Genomic DNA, 19,672 nt, shown 5'->3' on the forward strand with positions numbered 1-19,672 from the left:
TGTTTTTGGCAATGTAGCATATTGGCACGTGAGTCAAAACAGTAGGGAATAGGGATGACGTACGGCGGCGGGGGTCCCACTAGCTCTTACATAAATACATGTATTAAATTAAATATAATAGGAAAAAAAATGAATATTTGGGAGACATGGCCGAGGTTGTTTTATTAATGTTGAGACATGTCAGCCGATTTGGAATTCTTTACAAGATTTGTTGTTTATGGTATTAATAGTAAAAGTCCTCAATTTAGTTTTTAATTTACCTTCACCGAAAAATTGTAAATTTTTTGCCAAATAAGTTAATAAAAATATCAGTCTCTCTACTTAAGAAAATAATCAACCACCCTCCTCAAGGAAGCACACGGCCGCCACTCCACTACTCTGCCCCGTTGCCTCCGTGACGCCACTGCACCGCTGTAGAAATTCTGACGATTAACTCTCGACGCAAATTTCATTTAGAACTCTAATGTGATATAGACAAGGAATACAGTTTATGATCGTAGCTCTGATTAGACGATTGAAGAAGCAGAAAGATCCGTTTGTAGGAATTTACAATAAGGTCTATATCAACTTAAAATCCGGAATAGTTGAAGCCGACGTTATATACAAAAAGGTAAACTATTCTAAAATACTCTATGAGTCGAGTAAATCGTGTGACGCCTAAGGAATGTTTTGAACATTAAAATAATTTTTTTTAAACTTCCGCTTCTACTTGGGTGCGAGAAAACGATACTCCAAGAGTGCTATCAAAGTCATGTTTCTCTATTATATGTGATGCAACCCGGGCGAAACGGACGAGTCGGGTCAGGAACTCTGCCGGGTAAACTATCAGGATATTGGAGGAAATAAGAGTTAGATGCTGGACTTGGATTGTAAACTATCGAGCTCTCTGAAGGATCTGCGAATAAGAAAATAACCACGTGAATGGGCGCCGGAGGGGAGTCCGACGTGGTCACTCCGATGCTTAAGTCAGCAGGGCACTCGAGCAACAAAACCAATGTAGCCAAGTGATGGCTGTGATAATTGTTGTGTAGCAAATGAGAGTATTAAATGTGAATTAATATCTGAAAAGATAGTAAATGCCAGTAAAAAACCTGATATTTATAGTAGAGGATTCAATGATGACCTCGTTCTTCGTGTGAGAGCATTAATTATAATAGGGTGGTTGATTATACCCTATTGTTCTGACATGTCAAATCGCACACTTGTCACATCCAGGCCACTTGATTTATTGACCACTTGTAATAATGTCAGAGATAAATCGGCTATAAACACTGTTGATCGACGGCGTTAAATACTTCACTCATATCGAAATGATCATGGTGAGGTATTCCTCGGAATTCCTTATAAGAACATAAATGTATAACTTCTCAGGGAGGTTCGGCTTCGGGTGCTCTCGTGGCCTGGCCTCTGATTGACCGGCCCTTCCGTGGGTTCTTCCAGCCACCTTCTCGTTATCCCGGGTAATTTCATGACTCGGGTGCCGATCCGTCCGATTACTTTATTGGTATGGTCAGAACCTTTTATTCTCCTGACCCGGGCATTAACCATGGATATTATCCATGACCCGGGATATCTCGGGGCATCATCACTCCTACCTTAATTAGTCGGGCTAGAGTCCACTCGTTGTCCCGATTAGTCTCGTGTGCCCGGTCAGGAAAATTGTTTGCTTACTCGCTTATTATTATTATTATTATTATTATTATTATTATTATTATTATTTTCATCGCGTTTGATAACGGCTTCCCCGATATTCCTAGATTTGAAAGTATAACCGGGGTACGGGTCCACCGGGCCAGGGTACGGGTCCCTGGACTTGAAAGTATAACCGGGGTACGGGTCCACCGGGCTAGAGTACGGGTCCCTGGACTTGAAAGTATAACCGGGGTACGGGTCCACCGGGCCTAGGGTACGGGTCTCTGGACTTGAAAGTATTTAAACGCTTTCTCGAACAATCTTTTTATTTGATATAGAAATCAGTAGGTACAAGTATCTTCTACACATAATATCTTTTTAAATGAAAAGCATTCCATGGCCTCTTGAGAGTTTGCCCCAGAGAATCTTCAAGATAATAAGCTGCACCAGAACTGATTCTTTGAATTATTTTGAAGGGTCCTTCCCATTTTGCTTCCAATTTCCCTACATCGCCCACCGGTTTCACCTTTTTCATGACTAAGTCCCCTATCTGAAAATTTCGCGCCCGAACATTCTTATTATAGGATTTCATTACCCGGCTACGATAAGCTTCCATTCGAATGTTAGCTCTGTTTCGCCTTTCTTCAACCAGATCAAGTTCAATGGCCCGGGACTGATCATTGTGATTTGGGTAGGACTCTATCCGAATAGAAGATTGCCCGATTTCCACTGGCAGGACTGCTTCTGACCCGTATACCAGGCTATAGGGTGTTTCTCGAGTAGATGATCGAGGAGTAGTTCGGTAAGCCCATAAGACACTTGGCAATTCCTCCACCCAATCTTTTCCTTTCCCATGGAGCCGGGCCTTCAGTGCTTGCACTAGGATCCTGTTAGTTACTTCCGTCTGGCCATTAGCCTGAGGGTAGGCTACTGAGGTGAAGGATTGAATAATCTTCATTTCATGACACCAGGAGGTAATCTTTTTTCCCTGGAATTGTCTTCCATTGTCGGAAATTAGCTTCCTAGGGATGCCGTATCTGCAAACAATGTTTTTCCAAAGAAATTTCATAACTTCGTCTTCAGTAATTCTGGCTAATGGCTCAGCTTCCACCCACTTGGAGAAATAATCAATAGCCACTAGAAGAAATCTTTTTTGTGCCCGGGCCATGGGGAAGGGGCCCACTATATCTAGACCCCATTGATCAAAAGGGCATGAGGCGGAGATTGGTTGCATACTTGCAGTTGGGCGATGGTGAAAATTGGAATGGTGTTGGCAACCCTGGCATTTTTGGACTAGTTTTGCGGCATCTTGATCCATCCGGGGCCACCAAAATCCTGCTAATAGGGCTTTCCGAGACAGGGCCATCCCTCCCAAGTGTTCTCCACAGCATCCTTCATGAATTTCCCGGAGGATGTATTCTACTTCGCTTTCTGAGATACATTTCAATAGAGGACCCATGTATAATCGCCTGTAAAGAGTGTTGTTCAATAGAGTGAACCTGAGTGCTTGCTTCTTTATCTTTAAAGCCTGAACTCGGTCAATCGGAAGCTTGGCATGGACTATGTATTCAATCAGAGGAGTCATCCATGAATTTATCTGGGTAGGTGATGCCTCATCAACAGATAGTACCAATCGGGTAAAACACATGATTTCCCGGGTACTTACTTTGGACATAGAAGCAGCTAACTTGGCCAGGCTATCAGCTTCCTCATTCTGTTCCCGGGGGATTTGCTCGATGCTCCAGTCGGTAAAAGAGGCAGCTCGGGCTGCTATGAGTTTCAAGTATTTGAGCATTTTTTCATCTTTGGCCTCGTAAGCACCCTTAATTTGTTGTGCCACTAACTGAGAATCAGAGTAAATAATTACTCGGGAGGCTCCGACTTTTTGGGCGGCTTGTAATCCTGACAAAACAGCTTCATATTCAGCTTCGTTATTTGTAATCCGGGAATCGATTCTCAGGGCCAATTTTATCTTTTCTCCGAATGGGGCTACTATGACCACTCCAACTCTGCATCCGGATAGATTTGAAGCGCCATCAACGAAGACTCTCCATACCTCCTCCTCTGTCGGTTGGATCATTTCTATCAAGAAGTCTGTTAGAGCCTGAGCTTTGATGGCGGTCCGGGGTTGATACTCAATGTCGTATTCCCCCAGCTCTATTGTCCATTTCACCATTCTTCCTGAGACTTCCGAATGTGTTATTATTCTTCCGAGTGGGGAATTGGTGAGGACCACTATCGAATGAGACAAAAAGTATGGCCTTAATTTTCGGACAGTCATTACCAAGGCTAGAGCTATTTTTTCCATTTCACTATATTTCAACTCTGCTCCTCGGAGGGCGTGACTAACATAATACACGGGCCTCTGATCTGTCCCTTCTTTCTTGATGAGAACAGAACTGACAGCATGTTCAGTGGCAGAAAATAAATCCACAACTTTTCCCCCGGCTCCGGCTTTACCAAAACAGGTAACTCGGATAAGTGTTTTTTCAAGTCTTGGAAAGCTTGTTCGCACCCTTCATTCCAACCAAACTTCTGGGCCTTTCTGAGGATTTGAAAAAAAGGATAGCTCCGGTGAGCAGATCGAGAGATGAATCGGGACAAAGCAGCAATCCTCCCGGTCAATTTCTGTACATCCCGGGTAGATTGAGGGGAGGGCATGTCAATCACAGCTTTTATCTTTTCCGGGTTGACTTCAATTCCTCTGTCTGTAACCATGAAACCCAGAAACTTTCCACTCTTGACCCCGAACACACATTTGGCCGGGTTGAGCTTAATCTCATACTTTTCCAATGTGGCAAAAGTCTCTGTCAGATCAGCAATAAAACAAGACATTTCTCGAGTCTTAATTAAGATATCATCCACATATACCTCAATATTCCTGCCTATCTACTTTTGGAAGACTTGACTCATTAGGCGTTGATATGTGGCCCCGGCGTTCTTTAATCAAAATGGCATGACCACATAGCAAAAGGTGCCCCCGAAGTGATGAAGCTGGCCTTATCTTGATCTTCTCGGGCCATGGGGATTTGGTGATAACCCTGATATGCATCCATGAAACTTAGTAACTCAAAGCCGGAAGTTGAATCCACCAACTGATCGATTCGAGGAAGTGGGTAACAATCCTTCGGGCAAGCTTTGTTCAGATCCCGGAAATCTACACACATTCTCCACTTCCCTGTGGCCTTAGGAACAAGGACCACATTAGAGAGCCATGTGGAAAATTGGACTTCCTTGATGTGGCCGGCTCCCAACATTTCCTTCACCTGTTCTTCTATGATTTTGTCTTTTTCGGGCCCGAAGTGCCTTTTCTTCTGTTTTATAGGTCGGGATCTAGGGATGATGTTTAATTTGTGCTCGGCTACTTTGGGTGATATTCCCACAAGTTTCTGTTGGGACCATGCAAAAATAGAGATATTAGCTCTTAAACAGGCTAGGAGTTTTACCCGGGTGGAGTCTTCCAGGTCTCGGGCCACTCGGATAATTTTTCCAGGGTTTTATTTCGACCACCTCTTGCTCGTCTTCTGCAACAAAATTTACTTCATTCCCTTCTACCTCCTTTGCTTCCTGAGCCACTTTCTTTCCCCTGTCCTCCCTTCTCACCCTTTTCTGATCTACTCGGATTGTTTCACCATAGCATTTCCGGGATGAGGGTTGGTCTCTCTTAACCTCTCCCACCTGCCCTCGTATCGGGAACTTGATCTTCTGGTGATAAGTGGAGGCTACAGCTCTCATCTCGTTCATAGCTGGCCTTCCAAGGATTACGTTATACGAAGATGGGGCATCTACTATGGTGAAAACTCTCATAACTGTCTTCCTCAAATCTCCACTTCCAAGTGTTAGGGGTAGAGTGATTTCCCCTTCAGGGTACACAGCATGACCGGCAAAGCCGAACAGAGCAGTCGCAACTACTTCCAGCGGATATTCATGTAAATCCATCTGGACCAGGGCTTCCTTGAAAATAACATTAACAGAACTCCCATTATCCACAAAAACTCTCAACACGTCATAATTAGCGACCCGGGCCTGAATAACCAGAGCATCATTATGAGGTAGGCTGACTCCTCTGAGGTCTTCCGGGCCAAAACTAATAACCGGCTCACTTCGATCCCTCCCATCAACTTCTAAGCACACTCTTCTACCCCTTGCTTTCCTGGCTCGGTTGGAATCACCATCAGTAGATCCTCCCGAAATCATTTTGATCACTCCCCGGATAGGGGGAAGGTCTTTTCGTTCCACTTGTCTGCTTTTTTCTTCCCTAAAATTCCCTTCTGTTCTCCTGCTTCCACTGGGGATGTCAGCCGATCTCCTAGGAACATTCGGTCCAGGTCGTCGTGATACCCAGGGCGGCGACCTGGGCTCCTCCCGAGTAGGGCGAGATTCCGGCTCAGTGTGCTTCTTAAACCCCTTCCTTAGGGATCGGCATTCATTCGTGTTGTGAGAGCATTCTTTATGTAGGGTGCAATATCTGACCTTTTTTGATCGGACCGGCCGGACTGTGAGATTAGAGAGTGGGGCCACATCCGAGCTGCATTCTTGAACTTCCATATCCCGGGCATTTCTCAAGGGAACATGAGAAAGATGCCCGGAACCATTCCTCTTGTTACTTCTTTCCTCAGGCCTGACAGCCCGGTCTCCCCTTGCTCTCTTCAATGCTTCTCTCTTCTGGTGCTGGGCTTCTTCCATATTGATGTACTTTTCTGCCCGGGACAAAAGGTCTTCGAAATCTCCGGGTAGTTTTTTGGTGAGGGAGCGGAAGAAATCCCCTTCTAGCAATCCTTGCGTGAAAGCAGTATTTTTTGTCTTGGGCTCGCAAGCAGGTACGTCTAAGGCTACTCGGTTGAATCTTTTGATATAAGCTCTTAGAGTTTCCTCCGAGCGCTGCTTTACCTCGAATAGGCTAAATGCGGTTCTTTTATATTTCTTGCTACTTCTAAACTGATGTAAGAACACCTTCTGAAAATCTTCGAAAGAGAGAATACTCTGAGGAGCTAAACCCTCGAACCACCTTTGTGCCGAGTCAATCAGAGTGGTTAGAAACACTTTGCATTTAATTTGGTCCCCATAACAATGCAACATAGCCATGTTTTCGAAATGAGCAAGGTGCTCTTCGGGGTCAGAACTCCCATCGTAGTCCTTGATTTTAGCCGACTTGAAATGCCCGGATAATGGTTTCCGAACAATGATGTCAGAAAATGGGCAACCTTTTGCAACTGGAGCGCTGCCTTTAGAACCAACATGCCCTTTCTAACACTTTCACTTTTTTCCTCAATTCTTCCAATTCTTCCGCAACAGTGGGAGACTTAGAACCCGTGCTTGATTCCCCCTCCTCTTCCCTTCGCGGCTGTTCATGTTGTTGCTCGGGATGACTGGCATGGTGAGAAGTGGCCTTCTTTGCCGTGGCCATCTTAACAGCATCAGTTATAATCTTCTGTAACTCCTCGGGGGTTAAATGAATGGTAGGCTGAGGACCATTAGGGGGAGGACCATAAGCACCAGAGATACGAGTGTTGTTTTCTCCTTGAACATGAGTGTTGTTTTGATTTGCTGTTCTTCTGGTAGGAGCCATATCAACGTCTTAGAACTCACAATTTCCCACAGACGACGCCAATGATGCAACCCGGGCGAAACGGACGAGTCGGGTCAGGAACTCTGCCGGGTAAACTATCAGGATATTGGAGGAAATAAGAGTTAGACGCTGGACTTGGATTGTAAACTCTCGAGCTCTTTGAAGGATCTGCGAATAAAAAATAACCACGTGAATGGGCGTCGGAGGGGAGTCCGGCGTGGCCACTCCAATGCTTAAGTCAGCAGGGCACTCGAGCAACAAAACCAATGTAGCCAAGTGATGGCTGTGATAATTGTTGTGTAGCAAATGAGAGTATTAAATGTGAATTAATATCTGAAAAGATAGTAAATGCAAGTAAAAAAACCTGATATTTATAGTAGAGGATTCAATGATGACCTCGTTCTTCGTGTGAGAGCATTAATTATAATAGGGTGACTGATTATACCCTATTGTTCTGACATATCAAATCGCACACTTGTCACATCCAGGCCACTTGATTTATTGACCACTTGTAATAATGTCAGAGATAAATCGGCTATAAACACTGTTGATCGGCGGCATTAAATACTTCACTCATATCGAAATGAGCATGGTGAGGTATTCCTCGGAATTCCTTATAAGAACATAAATGTTTATCTTCTCAGGGAGGTTCGGCTTCGGGTGCTCTCGTGGCCTGGCCTCTGATTGACCGGCCCTTCTGTGGCTTCTTCCAGCCACCTTCTCGTTATCCCGGGTAATTTCATGACTCGGGTGCCGATCCGTCCGATTACTTTATTGGTATGGTCAGAACCTTTTATTCTCCTGACTCGGGCATTAACCATGGATATTATCCATGACCCGGGATATCTCGGGGCATCATCAATATGATTCGTTAGTTTATTTTTAAATCGTGTTGAGTAATTTATTTCTAACTACGTTTGAAATTCCTGAAAGTTGGAGCCAACTTTCAATAATTTTTTTTGGACGGGTAGGGTTGTGTGCAGCCGTGCCCGCCAAGGAGCTACCCGGAGAGTTTGAGCAGCAGGTTACCAAAAACTACACAAACTATTCGGGCAATACAAAGGGCCATCTCGGGCAGCCGTTCCCCAAGGAATTTGTTTTTTACGGGTCTCGGGGAGAATTTATAATTTTTGAAAATTTTGGGTCAAATTGATGTTTTGTGAAAATTTAATCAAATTAACCCTTATAAATAAATTTTGATAAAATTATGAAATGTTCTTACAAAATAAATAATAAATAAATAGATTTTTATTATTTATGGTAGAAACTATTTTACAAGAAATTTTAATTATTAATAAATTTATTACAAAATTGAGTAAATGTGTTTATTCAATTTATTAATTTATTTGTAATTATTGCAGTTATTGAGAAAATTACAAGATATATGGTTTAAGTGATAATATTTAATATAATGTTTTTATATAATATATGCTTTTATATGGTATGAGGATGATCGAGAATCATGAATAAAGTGCTAGTGTATGTTCGAATATTTTACATTATCGTGTTTTTAATTATTTAATAATTATTTAAAGAGGGTATGGTTTATGATCCGTTTTCACCTCTTAAATTTGTATTCTAGTGTGCCATAAAAATTTAATTTAGATATTAGATTTAGTGAGAGATGATTTGAAAATGGTGGGCTAAGAGTTTTGAATATCGAAGATATGTAAAATATTAGAAGCTAATGTAATATTGCAATTGCATCCCTGCATTTACTTAGGTATTGGACTTGGATCCGTATTTTGCTCATATGGATCAATTAGCTCTCGGTTATCGATCATCCTTTATTATTTATAATACATGTGATATATCATAAATAATCAGTATGTGTGTTATTATTAATATAATAACAAGAGTTGCATTAATCCGACAAACATACAAACAATCAAGTCATTTTATTTTAAAATTAATGATGAGACAAATTTTCAAAACTAAAATTCTTTATTTTCGATAAGATTCAAAATTAATATCAAGCTCATAAAAAAAATTAAACATAGCTTAAATTTTATTTGTCTTCTACCAACGGTGATTGTATGATGAACATTACATGCGATCAGTGTTTGACTCATATTATTGGGGAGACCTGGATGGAAAAAAGCCGTGACTTCAACTAACATACTTGATGTGAACAATAATATTCAACATTGATGGGTCGGGCTCAATACATGAAGAGAAATGACATCGTATTATTAGGCTCTCATCAAACGTGAAGCAAAATACGTGAAGGTTGCAAGGAGTTGCAATTGTGCTCTAGCTTTTGGAAATTATGTTTAATTAGTATTATTCGACATTATAATTTAGCAATTGGGCTTTGCATATTCACTAAGGAAATTGAATTTTCAGTTTCATCAAAGGTTGATGAAAATGTCAAAATAGTTGGAGGCAATTGATAAAACAAAATATCATATTTTATATCTTATAAAATATTTTAAAATAGTTTTAACATTTATTATCTTTCCATTTCAGTATATTTACGATTTCGTCACGTAATCCATTTCTGTTATTCTCAATTAAAACAAGCTAACCGAACTTTAATTTTCAACATTGGCTAAGAAAAATTGTTTTGAAATCGGAGAAAAATGACATACATAGTAATCTCACTAAACTGGCAAAGCATGCGTGATGGTAGGACCATAATGTGGAAGCTAAAGTGTATTATATGTTCGGTTCTATGTCAAATGAACTGTAGAGAAAGATTGAGAAAATAATGAATGATGCTGACATTCGAATGCACACGCAAGAGTTGTATGGTGCTAAAACGCGTACAGTGATGCACACTACATTTAAGAAACTCGTGAGCACACGCATGGAAGATATGGCATCGACCCATGATCAACCCATGAGTATGGTGTACATATGATTGAACTTATTAAGAAGATAGTGGGCCCGGAATCGATGATTCCCAATGAGTTCTGTGATGACATCGTCTTGTTATATTCATTCCGCGTTTGACGGTCTCTTTGTTATCTGCGCCTTAAAATAAAAACATGTGAAATATGAAACGTGATCTGAAGACTACTTAAAAGGCTTACGAAGCACGATAATTCAGGACATGTTTGTTTCACTGCAAGAAGTCCGGACATAATAAAGTATCATAGCCAAAAATGTTTTGGCAATATATTTGAATGTCCAAACGATTTCAACGACAAATAAAAGAAAACAAGATTGTTTAAATAAAGCACACTTGTGGCACGTTAGGCTAGGATATATTTCTCAAAGAAGAACGCACAAGTTAGTGGGAGAGGACATGTTTGACATGTCAGACATAAAATCTCTTGAAACATGTGAGTCTTGTCTGAAAGAAAATATGACGGAAGCCATTTTCTTAGGGAAAGTGGAGCTCTTATCTAGAAGAGTCTAAAAATATATCAATTCATAATTAATTGAGTAATTTAATAAAAAATATCTAATTTAATTTAATCATAAATAAATATATATGTATATATTCCTTTAGATCTGTAGTGCGATTTATACGAGGAATACAGTTTCTGATCGTGAACCTTATTGGACGACTGAAAAATCACAAAGATCCACTCGTAAGAATTTATAACAAGTACTATCTCTACTTAAAATCTGGAATAGTTGGAGCCGAGATTATAACACAAAGGTAAACTATTCTAATAAGCTATGAATGTTTAAATAATATGACTCCCAATAAACGTGTTTAATGTCAAAATAAAATATTTCAGAACTTCCGTTGGTACTTGAATACATGAAAATGATACTCTAACATACCAATCATATGCAACATTGTTAAAGTCTTTTGCACGATAAAAATATGGGAATTTGTTCTTATTACAAGAATTACAAAAACATGGAGACAGAAGACGAAACTAACACATGGTCCAGATTCATGGCACTGAAAGGTTTCCTTTCGGGACCTACATATTTTTTGGATTGAACAGTCGACAGTATCGACGGAGACAAAAACCACAATAATTTTAAAATTTGGAATATACCACTCCTTTAAAAAATCATCCTGTGAATCAGTTTTTAACGTCGATGGTGGTGTGATAAATGAAAATGGTTGGGGTCATTTTTGGAGGTCGGAAAATGCCAAAGTTTCGTGACAAGTGGCGAGAAAAGCTCAAATAGTATCGCTTTCGGGAGAGAAAGATCAATGCCAACTATTTTGAACTTCTTACCTTCTATCTGGCGACAAAAAGGAGATAACTCGATTATAGATACATGGGATTTAATTTTTATGTGGAATTTCATTCACACTTGATATTAATTATTTTTCGGATAGGAAATTTTTTTTTGGTTATTTATTATTTTGTCACTGCTAAATTAGAACTGATTGACACATGACGTAAACGACTTCAAAAATTAAGTAAAAATAGAAACCGGAAGGTTTTAAAAATTATATAAAACTCCGTAATAACGACTACAACAAAAATGGCTTTTCGCAGCGCGCAAATTCTCTTTCCGCGGCGCACATTGCACAATGCACAACTGCAAGCTGTTGAAAGTTCAAGATTATCCATGACGTACCAATCCGTAAGACTAAACAGCGAGAAAGAATGGCAACTTATTTGATTAAGACTAAACTTTCGATTGCTTACAAAACCAAATACGGAACTTAGCCAAATTAAAAATGGCTCGGCTATTTACCTTGGCAATCTTATACCACTACTAAATTCACAAATTCCATCTTTACATCAAATAGAATGGTCTCGTACTAATTATTTTCCAATAATATCCTAAATAAAACATTATTGGTATATATCCTGAAAAATTAATAATAAAAAAAAGGAATTAGTTGAGCAGTTGCCTCGTGCGTCGAAGGGGAAGAAGGTTCCAACAAACACTTGGACGAGTCCTTTGCATCTTGACCAAATGGAGTCCTAGTTCCTATTCTCAAATCCATTTGACCAGGACAGATTCATCGTACGTAGGCACTGAATTTAGTAGGATCTGCCTATTAATTGTTTTTTTTTAAAAATTTAATTGGAACCAAAAAAGCTAGGTGAAATCATTTTATATTTATCCAAAGTAATTTCAAGTGTATGGGGTACTTAAAAATGTGACTGATGGTGAACACTTGTGGCCACGGGGAATGAACCATTTTAATTTAACTTTGAAACATCTAGCTGCTTTTTCTACTGATCTTGGACCAATTGGTTACATCACCTATTATATTTCATTTCATTTCCTTTCCTTCTTTCTTTTATTGGTATGATTTATGTTTATTTTGTTAATCGCTCATGCATGATTATCTAATATTCAACTGTCGAGTTTGACTCTTTTTTTTTTGAGTTCGAAGAAGAAGAAACTGTGATATCAAATGAATTATAAATCATAGACATTAAATTCGACATCTTGGTGCATCCAGAAAGGAGGGAAATATCCGGAGACACAACGGCGACTAGCCGCCGGTTAGCTCACATACTCGAGCCACTGGAGAAGGGTCACTTAAAAGTGCATACCAAAATCTTTTTTAACCACAAAAATTTAATTTTGTGCATGTGTACATACCAAATTCTTTTTTTTTAATGTAGTGTAAAAATAAAAGAGTGAAAAGTATTTATTTATTTTTTGTTTTAAACTTTTATTAAAGTTGAACCAATAAATTGCTTACAATTAAAAGTCATACTCAAGATATCGTCCTAGATTTAGTTTATTTAATGTCAGTCAATTCCATTTACTTTCTAAATTGTACCAAAGCCCCACTATTTTCTGATACAGAACCCCAACCATTCACCCTAAGTCAAGAATCCACCATCTATGTACAATTATTACCAAAGATTAGAATATAATATTTAACTTTAAATAGAAATTCACATATTAATTACGAGAAATTGTGATTGAATTGTCTTCGTGGGTCTACCTCATAGTTGAGATGCTAATTGATCCAACGGCCTGGAAGCGAGGGGCGGCCCAATAGGTGTATTCTCTCTCTCTCTCTCACACACACATTAATAATTATTGTTTTATACAATTCTTTATTTTTTTTAAAAAAAAAAAAACCTTTGTAGTTTAATTAGTTTTTTTTATAAATGGTTTGATTTATATTATAAGAGGTAATATTATGGTTGTGAAATTTTAATGTGATGAGAAGTATAATAACAATTTTATTTTTAATTTAATTTGGTGATACCTAGAGATATATCTTGTATCTGGGCCATCTCTAGTCAGGATTTCGGATAGTCAAGAAAGTGGAGCAGCCCCACCCCGTGGTCAAAAGGAGCCGGGTTTATAGCTAAGTCTGGGTAAGAATGTAAATGAATCAAACCTTTTGCGAGTTATTCGAAGCTCGACTCGATAAAAAGCTCGTTTGAGTTCGCTTGTTAATCATATCAAGCCAAACTCAAGCTCGATTTCGAGCTCGAAATAATTTAATCAAACCAAGCTCAAGCCTAAGGATATTAGGCTCGTGAGCTTGCAAACATGTTTGATAATATGTTCGCAAACATGTTTGATAATAGGCTCTCGAGCTCGAGCTCGATTTATTAATTAGGTGGCTCGTAAGCTCGAGCTCGACTCGTTTAGGTTGCTCGTCAGCTCAAACTTGGCTCATTTGTTGAGTTGACAAATAAAAATATTAATACTAATGTTAATGAAAGGAATTGAACACAAAACATAGTTGAAAAAAAGATTAATTTACACCACATAGTCACAATTACATTTTTTATCTTACTTGCATATCATTATACTAAATGTTCTTTAAAACATAATAAATTAACAGAAATACATAAACTTATTCTTTTTTTCCCAAAAAATTACATCACCAAGTCATATACACGTTGAGTAACTTTAAAAATTATTATCCTAAAATATTATATTAAATTGAATATAATGAATTTATATTGATTAAAAAATAAAATTTATTTGAAACACAACGAATGGATTATTAAAGGAGTGAAATTATTGCAATGTTATTTATATAGTGATATCAGTGTATGACGAATATATGTTATCTGGATGTTGGATGTATTATTTTGGGATGTTCAATAATATAATGATTTTATGTTTTTTTTGTTGTTATTTTTGTCGTTTTGATTATTTATGAATGAATTTATATTTTTATGTTTGATTTAAAATTAGTTCATAGATATATTTAATTTTTAACAAGCTTAAATCAAGCTCAAACTTGAGCTCAATTCTATGCTTTACGAGCACGAAAACGAGCCGAGCTCAAGCCAGACTTGTTAAACATGATAAACGAGCTATTAATGAATCAAGCTCGAGCTCGGCTTGATTAACATGATAAACGAGCCGAACTCGAGCTTTTTTCGAGCTTAGTAATTTCAATACAAACCGAGCTCAAGCCTGATAATAAAAGCTCGAATCGAGCTCGAGCCTCAAACAATCCTAAACTGAACCAAGCTCAAGCCTGATACTGTTTTGTTTGGTTTGGATTGTTTACATCCCTAAGCTTGGGTAGTAGAAACCTTTCCGTCGCTCTACTAAGATTAGGAATAGTGCTTTGCATTAAGGTTATTTACTCGGGCGCTCCAGTACAGGTGTCATGTCCGAACTCGCAGGTATGGGGCACCACGACTTGATCATCATTGGAAGATCTTTCGGTGCACGTAGGGGTGATATGACTCGATCGGGGTAAGTACAAGTTGTCAGACTTAACAGTGTCAGTAAACAAGACATGAACAACCATCCATTATGAGTAGCAGTTGTGCACTGAAAAGAAAATTATCGTTGAATTCTCTTCTATAAATACCAGGTGTGCTTGATATTAATTCATTCAAATATATACTCTTGTGCTAGAATACATCTACTCTCTCGATATAGATCATTTGATTAACTTGAGCGTTGGAATGACTACGTCAGAAAACCTTCTGGCGCCCTACTAAGATCTATATTATTTTAATCCCTACTAAGATCTATATTATTTTAATTGTGCAAATATATTAAATCCAAGAAAAACCCTTCCCTGGAGAAAGGAGTCGGACCCAGTGAAATTATCCACTTTTCTCAAATCCAATTCATCTTGTCATTATCATTTGGTCATATCAATAGATGTGACGACTAATATTATAGATAATAATAATAATAATAATAATAATAATAATAATAAAATGAAACACCTTTGTGCTTTCCTGATTTACACACACTTTTTACTTCATCAAATATATCAATGGATACTATTCCACAATGGCATAGTAATTAATTTGTTTGTTCTATTATTAAATAAAATCTCTTAAAGTTATAACTTTTTGTATTTTTAAGTGAAAGGCCATTTTAATTTTTTTTATTATAAAAAAACAAAACTTAAACACAAAAGTCACGTGAGACGGTCTCCAGTGACAATTTTATGAGACAAAAATTTTATTTAGGTCACAAATGAATTTTTTTATTTTTTATTAAAATATAAACATGGTTGATCGTCTCACGAACAAAGATACGAGAGACTCTCTTACAGGAGATTTAATTTATTTATGTATCGCATATTCCATTAGTAAATTTTAATTTCCCCCACTTTGGTATTATTTGCAATTTATTTAACGCGTCATGATCTTATTCATGGATTTCCACATATTTATATATAACTATTTAAAATTTAGTGAAAATTTTAAGAAATAATGGATTTACTTGATAATAACCAAGTACAAATTATACTAAAACGATAAATACGATTTGGAGTTTGACCATAAATTTTAGGAAAGAGTTTGATTTTGTTTTTTACGATCCCAATTATATATGGTCGAGTCCGAATGAGCTTTTCACAAATGTACGACGGAAGGTAGAAAATGAATCATTTTCATTCAACAGTTTTCCTTAATCGTGTCCAAAAATATATGGAATTCACTTTGAAAATCGGTGCCTGAATTTTGGCTGACACTTGTGTAATTATTCGTTTAACCGCAATTATGAGATCCTCCTAATAAGCCATTATCAATTCACTTTTAGCATCATTAGGTGCTAACAATCAAACATAAATTGATGTAGCTTGAATGTTAGCTTGAATGTTAGAATACGATGAGTTTTGAGTATGTCCCACAAGATTTGTCCAGTATTGTTTAATTGGTCAACGTAATTTGCATATTACTGCGTTTATCCTTTAATTTTACCCCGAGCGCAAAAAAATAATGACTATGAATCTCGATAATAATAATAATAATAATAATAATAATAAAAAGCATAAATTGATAACACATAATTATTTATCGAAAATTGAATTCAAATTTTAGAAAATTATGAATAATTATATAATTCATACAGATATATATTTATCTATGTATTATACATAATTTATATCTCAAACAATAGATCGTCGATTAATAAACAATAGAGATGACAGGGAATAAAGAAATATATGTGGTCTCTGTCATCTTTTCTTTATTGAAAAAAGCTTGCATTTAATGAATTTAAAGTATTATAGAATACGTATTCTTACCTTTTCTAGAACCCCATTCACTTTTTTTTTTAAAATAAAAAATTACTATTATTATTTTTAAAACATTCACTTAATTATTTGAGTTTCGAGCAATTGAAATGGCTCAGCATCTTTTCCCACGTGTTACAAACTACAAGTTTTGATTGCTATGCATTCATGCAAATCCCCATTACGACCATCAAATTTAACCAAATTTTACTTTGTTGGATTACAAAAAAAATTTTGATATAATGTTATCGTCTTACAATATTAATGACTTCAAAGATACAAGAAAATAAGAAACAAAATTGTAATTTTGGTCGTTTATATTTGTCGATTTACGGTTTCTATCTTATGCATAATCAAATTTCAATTTCAATCCATGTGCTATCTTTGATATAATTGTTTTTGTATAACTTTGGTTTTTTTCGACCTACTGATGATATTGTGTAGACTTAGCTCTTACATATGTAGTGCAACTGTTAATACTCTCGATAGAAAATGAAAAAATTCTCAACAATTGGAAGATATAAGACTAAAATACATTTTTTACAACACAAATGACTAAAATTAAAAAATAACAGATAAATAGAATGAAAATTATAATTTTTGTCACGCCCCGGGACTGGGGTTAGTGGACACCGACGTTGTCTCACAATCACATAATTGCAAAGCAACAAGCCTCGTAGTAAATCAAAATAACTAGTCTTTTTCATAACAAATAATCGTCTTTACAATGCGATGGAAATAAAATGCGGAAGCGAAATACTTTAAAAGACAAAAAAAAAAATAATTCGACTGGTCTCGAATTGGATTGGCTTCATCACCATCCCCGAAAGTAATCTTGCTCCTCATTCTCGACTTGTTCTTCATTCTTATCTGGGTATGAATGTAAGGGGTGAGTATTTTGGGAAATACTCAGTAAATGGGGGCCGATCGTGCATAAAAAATATCGAGGATATACATACGAATAAATTATCGAAATTTCAATATTAAACATGTTGATACAATTTCGAATATAGCACTGAAAAATCATCTCATTTTCTATGGTTTTTACTGATCAGTCCCCTATATGTTACTCCTATAAGGGGCGAGGCCGAAGGAACGGTTATTATAACCCACCGCATCAGAGCCTAAACAAAGCATATCAAAGTTCGGAATTTCCTTTACAATTTCTAAATCAAATCATTACAGTGCAATTCAAATAATTCAAACATGCTTTCGAATATTATAACTGATATCGAACAACGAATAATTCAGGGGATTTCATACCAAATGGAAATGAATATATCATACCGATCGAATTTTCAAAGTCATATTTAATTTATTTTCGAAATATATCATGCTCACTTAAAAAGAAAATAAGTGTGCCATTTTATATAATAATATCAAAAACCCACTTACAAGAACAAGTGTGGCAAACAAAAACTCACTTACGGAAGAATATATACATAACAAAAGCACACTTACAAAGGACAAGTGTGCAAATTATAATATAGCAAAAACACACTTACGAAGGACAAGTGTGTCAATTATAATATAGCAAAAACCCACTTACAGTGTTTTGAATGTTAAAGAAAAACGTGGATGGTGTTGCACTGGGTATTCGAATTTTCTTCCCGGTCCGGATTGCGGCAGGGCTTCGTTACTTGAGGATGAAAGCTTCGAAAATATGGAGGATGCTAGATAGAATTTCGAAATTCTAAGGTGTGAATTTCGAGTTATGGGGCCTCCTATTTATAGGCGCAAGATAAAATCCTACCATAATTAGATTGATATGCATTCCCTATTTACGGGATAATCTTTCCATATACGTAAATTATTATTCCCTAAATAAAAAATTTCCAAAATTCGAATTTATGGCTTCTGGACTCGATGGATGAACGTAGACTGCTTTCTTGTACAGGTTCGTGACGTATCTGGACTGTATTGCAAATTTGTTAGCTTTCTTATTGAGAAAACTTCCTTATATGCGATATATTCTTTCCAATTAGGTGGATATCCTGCCTTAATTTACTGTGTATCTTGCACTGGATTTCGATTTTCATGTATTTATTGGCTTGGAAGATTTTCTGCATACCATGTATTATTTATATTTTTGAATTTATTATAACTCGAAAATAACTTCTTATACATGTCTATATTTCATTAAATAATTACCTGCCCAAAAATTTGGGTTCTCACATCCCTCCCTCCTTATTGAAATTTCGTCCTCGAAACTTTAGTCGACTTGACCTTCGAAAAGGTAGGGATATTGCTTGTGCATTTTCTCTTCAAACTCCCAGGTAGTTTTCTCGTTCTGTGTGGTTTGACCATTGAACCTTGACGTAGGGAATGATACGCCGTCTCAGTACTTGGTCCTTCATGTTCACAACATGAATAGAGTTATCTTTATATTTCAGCTCTTCCCCCATGTTACCTTTGATCATGAGCGGTTCAATTACCATAACATGGCCTGGGTTCGAGGTGTATTTCCTTAGTTTGGACTTGTGAAATACATTGTGGATTCTAGATATATCTGGTGGCAATGCTATTCTGTAAGCCAACGTGTCAATCTATCTAGAACTTTGAATGGTCCTACATATCGAGGATTCACTTTTTTCATCTTTACTGAATCTAATGATTCTTTCAATAGTGATACCCTTATATAAGCTTTTTCACCCAATGTGAATTCCATTGGTCTCCTACTAACTCTTTTGCTGGTCTTATGCAGCCTTGAGTCTGTCTCTGATGATGACCACTTTTCCATTGTCTCTTGGATTAGTTCTAGCCCGGTTATGATTGTCTCCTCTATTTTGTCCTAGTACAGTTGTGATTGATACTTTCGTCCGTAAAAGGCTTCAAATGGAGTCATTCCAATATTGTTGTGATAACTGTTATTGTAAGCGAACTCTATCAGTGGTAGATGTTTATTTCAATTACTACCGAAGTCTATGACACGTGCCCTTATCAAATCCTCTAGGGTTTGAATCATTCTCTCCGTTTGACCATCATTTTAAGGGTGATAAGTCGTACAAAGAGCAACTTTTGTTCTCATAGCTTTTTGAAAGCTTTACCACAAACGTGACACAAATCTTGAATCTCTATCCAACATTATGATTGTAGGCACTTTATGTAGCCGCATAACGTTATCC

At 37.1% G+C, this 19,672-nt stretch overlaps 1 protein-coding gene across 1 annotated transcript; it reads right to left on the bottom strand.

Moving 5' to 3' along the window:
* Nucleotides 1-4,574: 4,574 nt before the first annotated feature.
* LOC142510296 (uncharacterized) lies at nucleotides 4,575-7,201 on the bottom strand. Its single transcript, XM_075619606.1, has 3 exons — nucleotides 6,943-7,201; nucleotides 5,143-6,857; nucleotides 4,575-5,021 (listed from the first exon to the last, which is right to left on the bottom strand). The coding sequence occupies exons 1-3, from the start codon at nucleotides 7,199-7,201 to the stop codon at nucleotides 4,575-4,577; spliced, it is 2,421 nt and encodes an 806-aa protein (XP_075475721.1).
* Between the last annotated feature and the right edge of the window lie 12,471 nt (nucleotides 7,202-19,672).

The sequence above is a fragment of the Primulina tabacum genome, chromosome 1, assembly GCF_025594145.1.
Source record: "Primulina tabacum isolate GXHZ01 chromosome 1, ASM2559414v2, whole genome shotgun sequence".
NCBI classification, from domain to species: Eukaryota; Viridiplantae; Streptophyta; class Magnoliopsida; order Lamiales; family Gesneriaceae; genus Primulina; species Primulina tabacum.